Source organism: Serinus canaria, chromosome 7 (genome assembly GCF_022539315.1).
Source record: "Serinus canaria isolate serCan28SL12 chromosome 7, serCan2020, whole genome shotgun sequence".
Classification (NCBI taxonomy): Eukaryota; Metazoa; Chordata; class Aves; order Passeriformes; family Fringillidae; genus Serinus; species Serinus canaria.
In genome coordinates this window covers 8,919,971-8,934,629 of record NC_066321.1, presented here as the reverse complement: position 1 = coordinate 8,934,629, position 14,659 = coordinate 8,919,971, and the positions used below count along the sequence as shown (strand labels likewise).

At 41.9% G+C, this 14,659-nt stretch overlaps 1 protein-coding gene across 3 annotated transcripts in view; it reads right to left on the bottom strand.

Moving 5' to 3' along the window:
• Positions 1–14,659, bottom strand: part of ESYT3 (extended synaptotagmin 3) — a 35,043-nt gene that overhangs the window by 10,064 nt on the left and 10,320 nt on the right. For all 3 annotated transcript variants that reach the window (XM_030241583.2, XM_009087814.4, XM_030241584.2), the window contains exons 2-14: positions 14,299–14,340; positions 13,345–13,479; positions 12,768–12,844; positions 8,375–8,441; positions 7,692–7,781; positions 6,643–6,698; positions 4,056–4,176; positions 2,959–3,132; positions 2,339–2,421; positions 1,893–1,941; positions 1,178–1,267; positions 260–322; positions 96–164 (exon numbers count right to left, since the gene is read on the bottom strand). In XM_030241583.2, the coding sequence (XP_030097443.2) occupies positions 96–164; positions 260–322; positions 1,178–1,267; positions 1,893–1,941; positions 2,339–2,421; positions 2,959–3,132; positions 4,056–4,176; positions 6,643–6,698; positions 7,692–7,781; positions 8,375–8,441; positions 12,768–12,844; positions 13,345–13,479; positions 14,299–14,340 (1,116 nt within the window). The remainder of the gene's footprint in view (positions 1–95; positions 165–259; positions 323–1,177; positions 1,268–1,892; positions 1,942–2,338; positions 2,422–2,958; positions 3,133–4,055; positions 4,177–6,642; positions 6,699–7,691; positions 7,782–8,374; positions 8,442–12,767; positions 12,845–13,344; positions 13,480–14,298; positions 14,341–14,659) is intronic.

Here is a 14,659-nt window from a genome sequence, read left to right as displayed (position 1 = left end):
TTATGTCTTTTTAACCACCACCAGTCTCAGTTCCTATGATACCACATAATCCAGAACCTTGTTTTGCAAGTGTGGGAGAAGAATATAAATTTTACCTTGAGGTACTTGTTATTTTTGATCTTCTTTGTTCCACATTCACCATTTGAATACTCAAAGTGGTTTTTCTGAATTGGTGAAAGAATATTTAAAACAATTAATTTGTTGTTTTTTTAAAAAAGGAGGTTAGGAGTGAAGGCTGCTGCATGGGGTTTGTACTTACAGGGAGGTTGAAGGCACTGTCCAAGTAGACAATCAGAATTGCTGTAGACAGACCCTTCTTGTCCTGCAAAGGCAGGGAAAGATAAAACAAATCAAAACACAAAGTAGTCATGGATCACCCACCAAGGACAAAGCAAAACATAGCAAATTTCCAAGGGCAGCTTCTGAAGGCTAAGCAGCTCTCTGCCTTTCTCCTAAAACTTGCAATTTAGAGGAGCTCAAGTCAACACAGCAGGACAGTTCAAAGCAGACCAGTAAGAAGATGTGTAACTCTTTTCAATTCCCTGTAGTTAATGTGTGTCAATCTCTCAGTGAAGAACTGGTTGGGTTCCCCAGTGCAGCAAGACACCTAAAAACATGTTCAACCACATACATCAACATGAATCCAGTGTCAGCAGAACAAAGCCTGGGAACAATTTTATTCACTTCAGTGGAATTCAAATGGTTATGAAGAAACAGCCTCTTTGGGAGATGGGCTTTATCCAAGCAATTCTGCTGGACAAACTACACACCATTCGGAAACACAGCCCTACCAAGCACCAGTGCAGGGTATTTGCCTATGACTAGTACAAATTATTTCAGGGGTCCAGGGTCCTACACAAATCCTAGATGAAGAGGGATGAAAAAAATTGTGAAAGAAAAGAACCCCTGAGAAGCCACTTTGCAGTGAGTCAAAGAAAGGTTTGCTAATTCAAGCAAAAAGAGCTGCCAGATTTGAGTTACTCCTGAATTACCAAGTGACCTGGGGCAAGCAAATGCCCTTCTTCTGCAGGAGTGGCAGGGAGGGAATCACTACAAAACTTTGCCAGACAAAACCAAACTCTTGTGATTTTGCCTGGGGTTTCTAATTTTACACACTCCTTTGTTGATGACTGGACAGGGATCAGAGCACCTGAATCCTTTAAGCAAATACACTCACCTCATGCAGCTTTTCTTGGTCGTTTACTAGTGAAAGCCACTCCAGTTTTAAATGCAAGTGTCCGCTTGTCGTCTTACTTAAGGGAAACCACTACATGGAGATAACAAAGAGCACCTTGAGAACTGACAGGCAGAGTAGCTTTTATATATGTGGTGCAGACTCTGAGACTTGCACACAATAGACAACTCTGAGAACCTTAGCTTGCAGTTTTGACACTTAGATTGTAGCCCGTTCACCTACTTAGGTACAAGGCAGAAGAAAATTAAAATAAGATGCCCATGAACAGGCAAAGTATGTGGATATTTCCAACCAGCAGCAGCACAAGACAGGCACCCTGGCATTGTTTGTAGAGTGCTGGGTTGCAGGATGAACCACAGTATGGTCAGATAATTTCTTCCCTCAGCAAACAGGCTGCTTCACCAAACTTTATCTGCAGCTTTGTACAAAACATTTGGTACACACAGGACACAAGGTACTAACAAGATACCCCACTGCTGGCTCAGCATAACCTCAGGGCTCTCTGGGATTACCAGCCTGGTTGTAAAAATTATTGTAGTGGCTACTTTGGTATTATCTTTTTGTGAAAATACCACAGTGCAAGTGTGCAAGGAAGCTTTAAGTACAAAGAAACACCATAGTAGCAGAGAAGAAGCACAAATGAGTGCATGTAGGCCTACACCACCAGCCACATTTAGAAATAAGCTGAGATCTTTACCTCATCAACAGTTCTGTCATTCATTACATCTACTAGGCTTATCAGCAAGCTGAAAGGAAAAAAGCAAACATTTCAATATTGTGAGGTATACAGCATAAACCACCAAAAAAGCCCACTCTCAAGTCTGTTCCAAATAACAACTCCACATTACCTGTGTACGTGTGTGCAGGAACACACTTATACTCCTGAAGTCTCCCCCTTGAAATATTTCCAAAACTAAAATAAACTTGAAGTAAATCTCAAGTAACTATTGCTTCTAATGGCTTCCCAGGATTCCCTGCACGATGTAACCTTGTTCAACATTAGTTGCACTAGGAACTAATTATGTGGAATTAATATCTGGGCAAAGGGAATCTCTTCCAACTGTATGAAATTTCCAGCATGAGTAATTCAGGTGTCCCACAGCAGAGGCTACTGGACCCTGATCAAAGGTCTTGCTAATTTACCTGCCCATAAAGTCATCTTTATCTGGATCTTCATCATACAAATCCACTTCTAAGTCCTGACCAGGCACTTCATGAACAACAAACTGGAGGAGAAAGAGGTATTGATTAAAAATAAAAAGTATTCACATACACATATTCAGGCTCAGGCTGTGGACAAGAACAGGACACTTGACAACTGTCTAACACATTAAGGACATTTCCTGTTCTTATGGTCAAATGCATAACAAATACAATTGATTATAGGTGAAAATGCTTCACATTGTTTGCTTGTTTTTGAGCTACAAGTTAAACCCCTCAAACTGGTATCCCTAATAAGCAGAGAGGAATTAACTACTAGAGCAGCCTGCAGCTGCACAGGCTGATGCATTGATTGGTATTTAAAGCAGGGCTTTGCACCTCCTCCAAAAACCCACACATGTAAATCAGATCAACCTGAATGACATTTCAAGTTTCCAATGTAAATTTGAACTTGGTTAAGGGACACAAATGCCTCAACCAAGAAACAAGGAAGTCCACCTGCCCTGTGCAGTCAGCTACGAAAAGGTCCTGCAAGCACAGGGATGTAAATGGCTGTGTATCCTACAGCCACTTACAGATGGAAAGATCAAAAGGCTCAGTACCTCAAATGTCTCATTCCAAATGGGATTAAGATCTCTGGAGACTGTCTTGCTTCGATACTGCACGGTGCCAACGCGGAGGAGAGCGTACGGATCAGACTTCCCCCTGATGGCACCAAGGAAATTGTCTTTCTGGACTAGGTTTTCAGCTTCTAACAGATGAACCCTTATTACTCCCTGCGTAAAATAAGATACAGAATTGGTCATGAAAATGCAATCTTTGGATAATTATAATATGCTGCCTCCTAAAACTGTTTATTTCAGGCAGCAAGGGTAATCACCATGACAGTTCTGCAAAGACACATAGTTTGATGCAGTACATTTCCAATGACAGCTGTAATAAAGCACTTCTTCCACCCTTTGCCTAGAGGGAAAAAAAGCCCCCTTAAAGGGATGTAAAATTCAATCTAGATAACTGTATAGGAAATATTATTTATTTTCAAATCAGAAATATACATATGCACACAGCATTACAGCCACAGTCAAATCAAGTGTAAAGATCAACTCCCACTGACTGAAGGAGGACCTAAGCACTCACTTGCAGGTTCTTATTTTATTGCACAGGAGCAATTCCACTTCAATTTAGCGATGCAAGTTTGCAACAGTGAGCATGCTTTTGTCACTCATTTATGTTTATCCTCATTAGTAAGTGTATTAGGTATTTGATGGATGAAGGAGATTGAAGACCTGGATATGTTGAGAATTTAGGAAATTTTTTTTTTGTAATAATGATATGTCACCCTCCAAGTTCCCTATTTACAACATTTCACAGCATGAGTAAAAATATCAAATAGCATGACATTGCTTATGTATTTATCCTCTCATTTGCATGTACCACAGATCTGCAGTTACAGACTAAAGGTTTAATTGGTAAATGAGCTCAGAGTACAAACTGACTCCTCTCCTGCAGAGAGGGTAGGAACTCCCAGGGCCTGTGTCTCTCCCTCCCAAATTATTATCCAACACTGCTTTTATATTTCTGAAATACTACCTACTGAAAGCCCACAATTCAGGTTGAAAGAGTTGATGCAGCATCCAAACACACTAAGCTTGGATGCATCACTCAGGTAGATAAACACTGTGTCACTGAAAAAACTCACCTGGGGGACAGGGAACCTCAAGTGGGCAATGTTCATGTTCTTTTTCAGAGGCACTGTGATTCTGTTGGGTAGAACCAGCCGTGCAGCAATGAAGTCTTGAATTAATGAGTCTGACATTACACTGCGGGTGGGGGAAAAAGGCATCAATCAGTCACAACTCAGGAGAGAAAGTGAGGGACAGCAGAAAAAATGGGCATTGCAAAGTGACTGGTGTGGCCTAGCTCCCCCCAAAGTATTGTCAAGAGTTAGAACAGGACTGCCAGGGAAATGGTTGAGTCGCCATCTCTGGAAGCATTTCAAAGACCTGTAAAAGTGCTTAGGCACATAGTTCAGTGATGGGCTTGGCAGTATTAGGTTAATGGCTGGACTTGGTGATCTATAAAGATCTTTTCCAAACTTTATGATTGTATGAAAGAGCTTTAGAGTGGCCCTTCAACTCCAATTTAGTGGTGCAGGTTTGCAATATGGAGCAAGGTGTGAATTGCAAGGTGTGAATTGTAAGGTGTGAATTTGGCTCATCATTGTAAACGATGAATGGGATCTCAGGCTGTGTGAAATCTTCATGCACACACCCAAACATGTCAAACTCAAGTGTCTTCTGGGTTTCCTTAGGGATGACACTAGACATGGACAAGGGGAGAAGGGAATCAGGAGGTTTCAGCATTTCACAGGGGGCTCAAGGCCTCCAAGCGAGTTTGTTTTTAGACTTAGAAATGGCCACAGCACACACTGCTGCCTACTCTTGGCCACCTGCTGAGACCTTTTCACAAAATTGAAGCAGACAGATACATTAAAAAAAAAAAAAAAAAAAAAAGCCAAGCTCATTTCTCAGATGAGGTTCTGGATCTTGGCAGAATTTGCACTAATAAGTAAAATTTCTTTTGAAGTAAGAGATCACATTGGCTGAATTGAGGGCACTATCTTGGAGTTCAAGGAACTTCGCAGCCTAATTACAACTTGCACATTTTTAGCTTTTCAGTTCAAATCTTTACTTTACAACTGCTCTTTTTGTACAGCAGGTACAAGAAGTATATGGCTATCAGAGACGTCCAAGTACTCTCCAGGTGATTAATGACCACCACAAGCTGGCATAAGCAAAAAACAATATTAAGAGGAAAACCCAAGAGCACCAATTATCTGAAAGACTCATCCTCTTGATAGATCTAGTGCTTATTGGTATGACTGTGTAACAAAATTGTCCCAGTTCACAGAGGAGGCTGAATTCACACATAAAGAACATAAGGAAAGTCTTCTACTCCGCATGGTAAACCAGGAACCTTGGTCAGGCTCCTGGCTTTCCTGTAAAAAAAACCCCCACAGGATTGTCAGAGACTTATCCCCTCTCTCAAGTCTCAGGGTACACCCAACTAAACACAGCTTGTATGTGAGGACAGATGACAGTATCCAGTTTCTTTCCCATCTTAAGTGAGCCAAATTCATTTGACAGGGAGGGCTCTTGTTCAACCTGTACTTCAGCCCATTCATGGTCAGGCATGTTTTGCTTCCAGCTTTCATTGCACTGGTAAGGAACAAGCACAGGTTTCTGTGTGCAAATCCCTGTGGGAGAACCAGGCAGTAAAAATTTAGGACACCAAATTTGCACTTAATTATATGAGAGGCTGTAGGCTGGAACACCTAAAGGCCTTCTCCTGCAAGGATTAGGGAAACCAAGGTAGAAAAGAACAGATAAATTCCTCTGATAAAAACTGGAGCTCTTAGGCTAAACTTCAGGGCAAAAGGGCACTCAGGCCTCAAATTAAGAGAAAAAGGAAACTTCCTCTCATTCAACATCAAAAGCCTTCAGAGGATCTTTAATGCATAAACTGGCACCTAAAGTAGCCAGACTCTTCCTGAGTTGCAAACCATGAGCTACAGGGGAGCAGAGAGGAATAGAAGTATCTGCATTTGCAGTGAAAGGGACAAAGGCAATGGCTATGTAACCCCATGAATTTTCCTCTTGTGCAACAGAATTGTCTCCTTACCCTAAAGAACAAACTGAATCCCTAATCCAGTGAAACAGTTTGTAACAATACTGAAACCCACTAAGATTTTCATCCTTGCTGTGCAACTTTTATGTATGCAATACTAACCCAAGAGGCAGTGGAGAAGAGCTACACCTAAAATGTGAGCAGATTGCATAGAAAAAAAACTTTTCTCCTTATAAATCTGGTGCAGTTCTCTTTATCATGGATTGTACTTGAGTTTTTCAGAGAGACTGCAACTGTGATACCTTGCCTTTTTACACTTCACTGTAAATTAAAAAAAGCAGTCTGCCAGACTAAACCTACTTCATCTACCTTTGCAAATAACTTGCACATGGGAAGCAGAAGAGCTTGTTTTTAGTTTATAAGTCGTTGTTGTTTGGGGTATTTCCTATTTCCATCCTAAATGTAATGAAGTGATTGAAACAGTTTTGACAGAATGCAAAAAGAACCCTCCTCAGGTTTTGCCACAGCCAGATACAATGGGATGAACATCAGCACAACATCTTGCACACAATGCTCTCAACAGCTTTGGTTACTCAAGAACTATATCCCAACTTCCAAAAATTTTTCAAAGAATAAAGTAAAGCAAAGTAGACACTCACTTAATCCCTGGGACATCCAGAAGGTTGCTCATGCCTGCCCAGTTGATTTCCAAATGCTACAACAAGATCAGGGAGAAAATATCATACAGGTCTATTAAAATTTATTTTAAAATAAATGTAGAATTTAAAAGGGAAATGCTTCTAGAAGATGTCTAAATGAAGGAAAACCTGCACCACCAATTGCATCTCTACATTAAAATCAACAGCTGGTATCAATTCCCTTATCTATTTTATCCACCATCCTGAATTGAGGGTATCACTGGGACTCAATCTGCAAGAAGAAGCAAAGTCAGCATTCAGCCCTTAGCAATGGCCACTGGCAGATGCCCTGAGGTCATGAAGGAAATTCTGCAACTCTATTAAGACTTTGAAGTTGTTTTCTCATCCATTCACTTTAGGGGTTGGCCTATACCCTGAGGCAGAGGGATTTACAAATACCACCGGTTTCAGGAGTCTGTATTCCTATTTTTGTTTAAGAGATTCTTTCATGTGCTAAAATAATGCTGCTACATCTAAACACAAAAACACCTCATACAAGATCAAAAATGTATGACTTTCATGAACTCAAGCAGAGCATAAACCACAAGCAAAGCTGTGTGCTGTAAGATAACTGCTTCTTACAAGACTAGAAGGTTTCTCATATTTTATTAAACCGCAATTGAGTACAAGGGACACGACCTTAAACAGACAAGACTTCAAAAGGCAACCATGAATGGTCTTCAAAATGACTGCATTTAAAATCTGTGAATGGGAAGGTAGAGCAGCCAGAAAGCTTGCAGAAACAACTCCAGTGCTGCCACCATAAGACAGTGCTCCCATTCTTAGCGCGAAGCAAGTAACTATTTAGGCACTACTACAAATGTATAGAGTGAATTAATTCACATCCTCCCAGATGTGAAGAGGGACACTGAACAATTAGGAATTTGTCATTTAAGCACCTGAACTGTGAGGTATTCACAATTATGCAGTTTGGATTATCAATGATGGCCAGCTCGTGTCACTCACTAAAGGCCAAGAAATCTGCAGAGAGCAGCTCACTCCTGACTCACCGGCTTCTGCATGAAAAACAAGGTCACTGCTCCAACAAAGGGGGCATCGGTCAGGAGAGGCTCCAGGATCACCCGCAACGTCCCATACAACTGCAAACAGAACACGAAAGCTCAGGGTTAAGGTATTCTCATGATCCACCTTCAAAACTGTGAGATTTTCAGCGATTGAGATAATTTTAGAAATTCTACTTGAATTTTATTTAGAATTTAATAAAAAAAACTTTTCCCCCCAAACCATTGCTACTGATATCAGACAATGCTTTCTGTGTTTGAGGAGTCTCTGCAATTCTGCTGTACAATGGAGCCATTTGTCTACTGGATTTCAACATTCCAAGAACAGGTTCTTGGTTTAATCTACACCAATTTATGAACACCATGGTTCTCCTGAAGTTCTCTACCAACACTCTGAGCTCCTCTGAACTCCAGTGGCAGCTGCTAGCCCACACATACTCAATGCTCCAGCACCGACCCTGTTTAAGAGTCATTCTATGAAGCTTAGAAGTGGCATTTAAGCGCTTTCCATGGAAGGCCTCATTTCTCCAGCCAAGAACAAGGAGATAAAGCCACTCATCCCAAGCCTGACAGTTGCTAGTTTCCCAGTTAAGTGTCATGACCTTCCCACTGGGAGGTGCTACCTCCTGCCCCACACAGCCTTGAACAGACAATGTTAGCACTGCACGCACCTGGACACCTTTCACGCCAAGATTAAATTTCGATATGTCCATGTGAATCTCACAGTCCCCTATGTAACTGAAAGAAAATTCTCACATTATTCCACAGTTTGCAATAGTCCCATGAGAAATTTGGGGCTGTACAGAGCATAAATGAAATCAGTTTAAGGATTGACAACATGATCCCGCAGGCAGAGAGATGGATTTTCAAGTGATTGAAAAAGGGAGTTGAACAAAAGTCAGATCTTTCACAAGAGAAACCTTGCAATCAGCTGGGATATTGATGTACCTGTAAAACATTGAAGCATCCTCTGTATTTCTAAGTTACTTTTCCATTCTTAAGACTGGGGGTTTGCTGGAGCAAGCTTGCTCCAAGAAGGGGACCAAGATGCTCATTCAAAATTCAAGGTCAGAGCCATTGCCCTCTTGCTCCCTTCTCTGCCAAAAGCCTGATCCCACCCCACACCCTGGTGACTCAGCCCCCAGGCTGGTGCAGCGCCATCCTGCCATAACTTATGGGGTTCCCACCTTGCCCACACCCAAAAAGGCCATAGATCACCCATGCCCACAACCCAAAAACCCACTTGAAGGACAAATTTATCACTAAAAATAACCTGTTTTCCTTGAGGCTGAATTCAAAGACAACTACTTAGATCAGATTTTGGTTAGTTGCCATGGAGAACATCAGGCTTTAAATAAAGCAAATGCTGAATGCGGTTCTTTGGCAATTTGGAAAGCACCTTAGACTTTCATTAAAGTACAAACATCACCTTATGCAGAAACCAATAGCCACACCCCAGGGAGCAGAACTTCGAACATCTGTTGATGCCTCTGGCAGAAAACAACTGAAGGGAGCTACTAAGTTCCCTTTCAGCCCCCTGAGAAATAGCTCTGGCTGCAGAGACACAAACACCCTGCAGGTAAAGCAGGGTGTAAAGGTGCTGCAGCAGTGAATGTGCTGTGCTTGCTGCCTGCATGCATAACTTCACTCCATAATCAAAGGAAAAGGGCAGGAGTTCTGCTCCAACCACATGTATATGGGCAAATAGCGCTGCAGTTGCCACAAATTCAAACTGTAATTTGCATATAGACAGATTCCTTCCCATCCCTAAAAAACCTGCCAAGACTTTGCAACCCTGTGAATCTGCCTCCACTTTTGCAAGCAAAGTTCTTTGTGTATTTGTTTACAGGCAGTCACCTAGCAGAAGCTCATAACACATAGAATAAAGCCTTTAATGTTAGAGCATTCTCATTTCTTATTTCCAAGCTCATAAACCATGCCGAAATTAACACAATCTTTCTTAAAAGCTAGTGACATAATTAAACTTATTTTATGTTTGTTAACTTCTATAATTTTGACATTATCTTACAGGTCATTACACTGTGTGCTAATAGAGCATTGTTACAATAAAATTCTAAATGAGGAGCCAAAATTAGTTCCTTAATTTGCAGTAATTAATCCAAGAGGATTTAATTCAGCTTTTGCAAGTGTCTAACACAATACAAGTAAGAGCTGTTGTGTTTTACAGCCTTTCTACCTTTCCACACACTCAAAAACTCTTCCCACTGGGTTCTGGATGTCTCTTTTCTCCAGTAAAGATGTCAGAGAAGTCTTATCAGACCTTGAGCCTTAAATTAGCCTTATGTCTGCCTCATACAGGTATCACCCCCTGCCAGGGTGCTTGGTAGGAAGGATGAACTCTTTGTTCAATAGTTATTCCTCATTTCCAGTCCCATTTGCTCATGCTTCCATCTGCTCCTCTGTGCAGCATAACTTTGCTGTGCTCTCTGCTGTTCTGCCCCAGGCACACCTGAGCCAAACTCAAGCCTTGACACTTAAAATGCTGAGCCCCTCCACCCTACACAGGATTGTGCTCTACCCACCTGTGGAGGGTGAAAGAATCACCTGTTTCTCTCCTACATCACCTGTTGCACAAGGTGATGCAGATATGCCTGTGCTGTGGGTGAGAACCTTTTTCAAGTGCAAGTGTCTGTGTCTTTTCTGTACTGGGCTGGAAAAGCTGGGCCCAGTGTCTATGATACAAAGGCAATCCACTGGCTGAAGGCAGGGCTGCTACCAGAGCTGGCAAGTTGAACTAACCTGGATGTCTGCACCTCCCTTCAGAAAAAGCCCAGGCAATTCCCTGACTGTAAAGCAACTGCCCAGGGGCCCCATCTTCTCATGGACCCCATGCTGAAAGCCCCCTTTGGCCCAGCCTCCTCAAGGACAGCTACAGCTCATACAAATTAGGGATCTCTAAGCCTATTTTTCACACTTCCCAAAGCAAAGGATGCAACTTGTGATATCACAAACTTAACACAGAGGAAAGGAAGCTCCTCTTCACATAGCCCATAGAACTGAACCACAGCATTCAGTGTTGCACCATGTTGGTGAGATCAGGAGCACAAGGTGAAACAAAGCCCTTCATGGATCCCATGTCTGTGAGTGGCTAATAAACTACAGAAATGGTTCCATACAGACTACAAAGGAAGGGTAAGAAGGAAAGGTTTTTTCTACTCCTACTCTCTTCCTGTTTTTTCTCCATGTCAAATCAAAGACTCTGGGCTTCAACAACTAGTTGCCTTCTTGATAAAATTGGAGGAAAAAAAATCTGTCCTCCTGTACTATTGAGAGACTGAAAGCAAGAAGCATTTATAGAGCACTGAAACCTGACACAAGAGTCACTGTGGTGCCAGCACTGTATTGTGCACCTCACAGGCACTCCCAGCACTGCACACTCTTCTCCAGTGCTGTGATGCCAGCACACAGCCCTGTAAAAAGATCAGACATTTAAACCTTAAGGCACAGTGACCAAGAGGTGGAGTGAAGGACAGCCTCACACTGGGGTAACTCAAGTCCATCTCCTCTAAGTAGCTAAAAACCCTGTTCTATTGGCAATCCAGAAAAAGGTAGGGAAATAATAGCACTGATCACAGATTTGCCTCTCCCTGTTCCTGAAAGCAACACACAATCTCCTGCAGACACTGCAGGATGCACAACACAGCTTAGTTGCAGACACAGATGTTAACATATGACCACAAGTGAAGCTGAGGCTTTAATGCACCCTAGAGAAGAGACCCCCACCAGAGAGGCAAGGCCTGTATTTTCTGTATTCACAGAAAAGGGGCAAGGCCCCAGTATTTTCTGTATTCACACTCCTGTGAATACAGAAAATACTGGGGTTATCAGATGGCACCAGCTCAGGTTAGGTTATCAGCATCAGCATGAGGAACAGAAGTACTTGGCCAGTTTGGAGATGTTGATGGGTCTGCCAGAGGGACAGGAATGTGGAGGTGGGGGAATCCCTCTGCAGAGGATTAGCAAAAGACAGTGAAAATGAGCATGTGGGAGAAGCAGTTTAGCAGAGAACAGCAGCAATCTTCTGCAAGGCTTAAAAGGCATCAGATCTCTGAGTCTCAACATGGAAAGCATGAATGTTTTGCCAAAGGCCCTAACACTGACCTGGGTATTACAACAACAGCACTGAAACATCTGGCTGAAAATCAAGCATGTGAATTTACAGGGAGTGATGATGCTCTGCCAGGGCTGGGGATGCTGCCATGCCACTGCCATGGTGAGCAGCAGGCACAGTTCTAAGGATCTCTGTGCTGTTGCCAAGACAGTCCATAATTTCACAGCTTTTTCCTGGCACTACCATGAAAAGCCATTTATATTCGGTGCTCAGTCACCCACTAAACTTACAGAGCTACAGAAGCATGCAAGTGGTAATTCCCCCAGCAATTCCCTTCTCCAGGGCTAAACCAGGAGAGAGTTTAGCTCTGCAATGGCTCTGATGTTAACAAAACATACAAGCTGATTCAAAACACCCTGGGAGGTATTAAATGTTTCATCCAATTTTGTTGTTGTTGTTGTTGTTAATAGAGCTAGAGGCAGTATTCTGCTCAGAGAATAGCTGTAATCAAAAAAGCAAATGTGTTAGATGGCACATAGAACAAATGACTAAAACAGAGGATTAATCTAGAGGAAGGAATTAAAAAATAAATAGTGCAAGTAGTTCTGGAAGAACTGGAGAGGTTGCACAAATGAGAAACCACAGTAGGCAAGACAGAGCGAGCATGTCCAGACTCAAGAGCTTTCCAGAGAAGAGGAAACAGTTTGAAAACTTGGGTTCTCACTGCCATCAATGGCAAAGCCAAAGGACACATTCTTATATTCATGGCAGCCCTGACGGGCCAGAGGAGGTAACACTTGGAGCTGTGCTGGTTATTTCTGGTCAAGAGGCTGATGCACATTTCACTTCTGTAACAACTGAGGACATCCAGCTGGAAGACAGATTATCTCACATCATTCTAGGCTAATCTTAGTACACCGTGCCCAGTCCAGCATGACACATACACAGACAGTAGTTAAGAACCACCAACATAATCAATGATGCAATGTTACCAGATCTGCAGGTCCAGGGTAACTTGTCTTCGGTCAATTTCTTTGGTGTAGGCTTTTATTCCGTTAATTCTAGGGCACTGAAATAGAGACAAACAAGTTACAACATAGTCAACACCTATCAAGCTAAGCACAAGTGAAAAGTCCTACTCACTTTGATGAATTTGAGTACAGAAGCATTAATTAAACACTTTGCAAAACTGCATGTAATATGAGTACACCATGCTAGTTTTTTTTCCTTTAAAGACAGAACAACCTTGACAGTCCTCAAACACAGGGCTAGTTGCAAATAGCCCTAGGCCATCCTGCAAGCCTTAGAAAGCACTGAAAACTCCTGCTGCAAGGGTACAACAGAAATAAATATGGATGTGTTCCTTTTTTTCTATCTCCAGTACCAGGATGCTGACAGCAAGTGGGAAGAGATGTGTGTCTTTCCTGTATGATCCTTCCTTCATGGTGAAGATGCTCAAGTCAACATGAGAGGGAGCAAAGCTATTACAGAGCTGAACATCTCACTCCCCTTACACCTGAACTTTTCAAAAAAGAGTGAACCACAAGAGTTACAAAAGACTCCCACTACCTTCTCGCCAAAGTGGATCTTGGTGAAGGTGCATGTTTTCAGATGTACACTCTTTGCTCTGATTTTTGGTTCAAGAACTTCTTTAAATGTTTTTTCCATAATTGTTCCGAAGTATGGCCAAGCCTGTACAAGGACCTAAAGAAGGGTGAAAGCATAAACACACTGAAGATTCTTTGAGTAAAACAACTTTTGCTGAGAAATAGAAACACCCATTACAGAACCCTGGCTATTAGTATCTGTCCTTTTAAAATACCAAGTCAACTTTGTGCACTTAAGTCATCCTTATGGAAGGATCCATCTCTGTTCCTCAGAACTGGAATTCGTTTCAGGAACTGAAGGGTAAGTTTTAAGTATCATGGAGGCTGCTTCTAACCACAGGAGCCAATGAAGCCCATGGTTAAATTTCTTAAGTACAATAATCCCTAATTACTCTAAAGTGTCACAATCTTCCCTAGAGTTAGGTTTATTTAGAGGATTGAGATGAGCTTTTATATAAAAAAGAAAATTTGCTAAAAACCACACCAAAAAAGAAGATAGTCACTGGATGCTAAATTGCAAGTTCAGCTGTTTTACTTTGAGAGGTTGACCACACCTGCTGATGGAAGCATTTGCCTCAGTGGTCTCTGGGAACCTTTCTGGTAAGAGGACATACCACTAAGTTTGCTAAAATAATAACATACACATGTAGGTATCCATACATATGGACTAACACTCGCTTTTTCTTTTTAGTCTCAGAATGAAGTGTTGAATTTATCAAACTTGTATCAACCAGGCTCACATTGGCTCTCAACCTCAGTGCCAACCCCACACTTAAGTGACTCCATACTTCAGTATAGACACTGATACAATTGAACTACACTAATTTAGTAGCAATTTGATAACTTTCTCAGACTTGTCCCACAGAGTTTGGATGGGAGCAAGTGGCCTCACCAGCTGTAGTTCAGAGCTCCTCACCTTGTTCAGCCACTCCACTCGTTCAACATCAGGGAAGTGAACCTGGATGCAAAGAAAAATAAAGTGAGTGCCATCTGTTTGAGCACACTGCAACACATGCAAAAGATAGCATGGAGTGTGGAACAACTGTTAGAGTAAGCTGAGATCCCTCTGCCTTTATACATACATCCTTTATAATTTCCTACCTCCTTGAAAAATTGTAAAATGCAAAGAAGCCAGAGAATAGTAAAAGGCAAAAGATCCCACGTGCACTGATGTATCAGTATGCCTCTGGGCACATTTACATTATTAAAGCAAGTGTCACTTCCTGTTCATGATGTAAAGCAGCATTAGATTTCTCATCCTTCTCTTTGTCATGCCT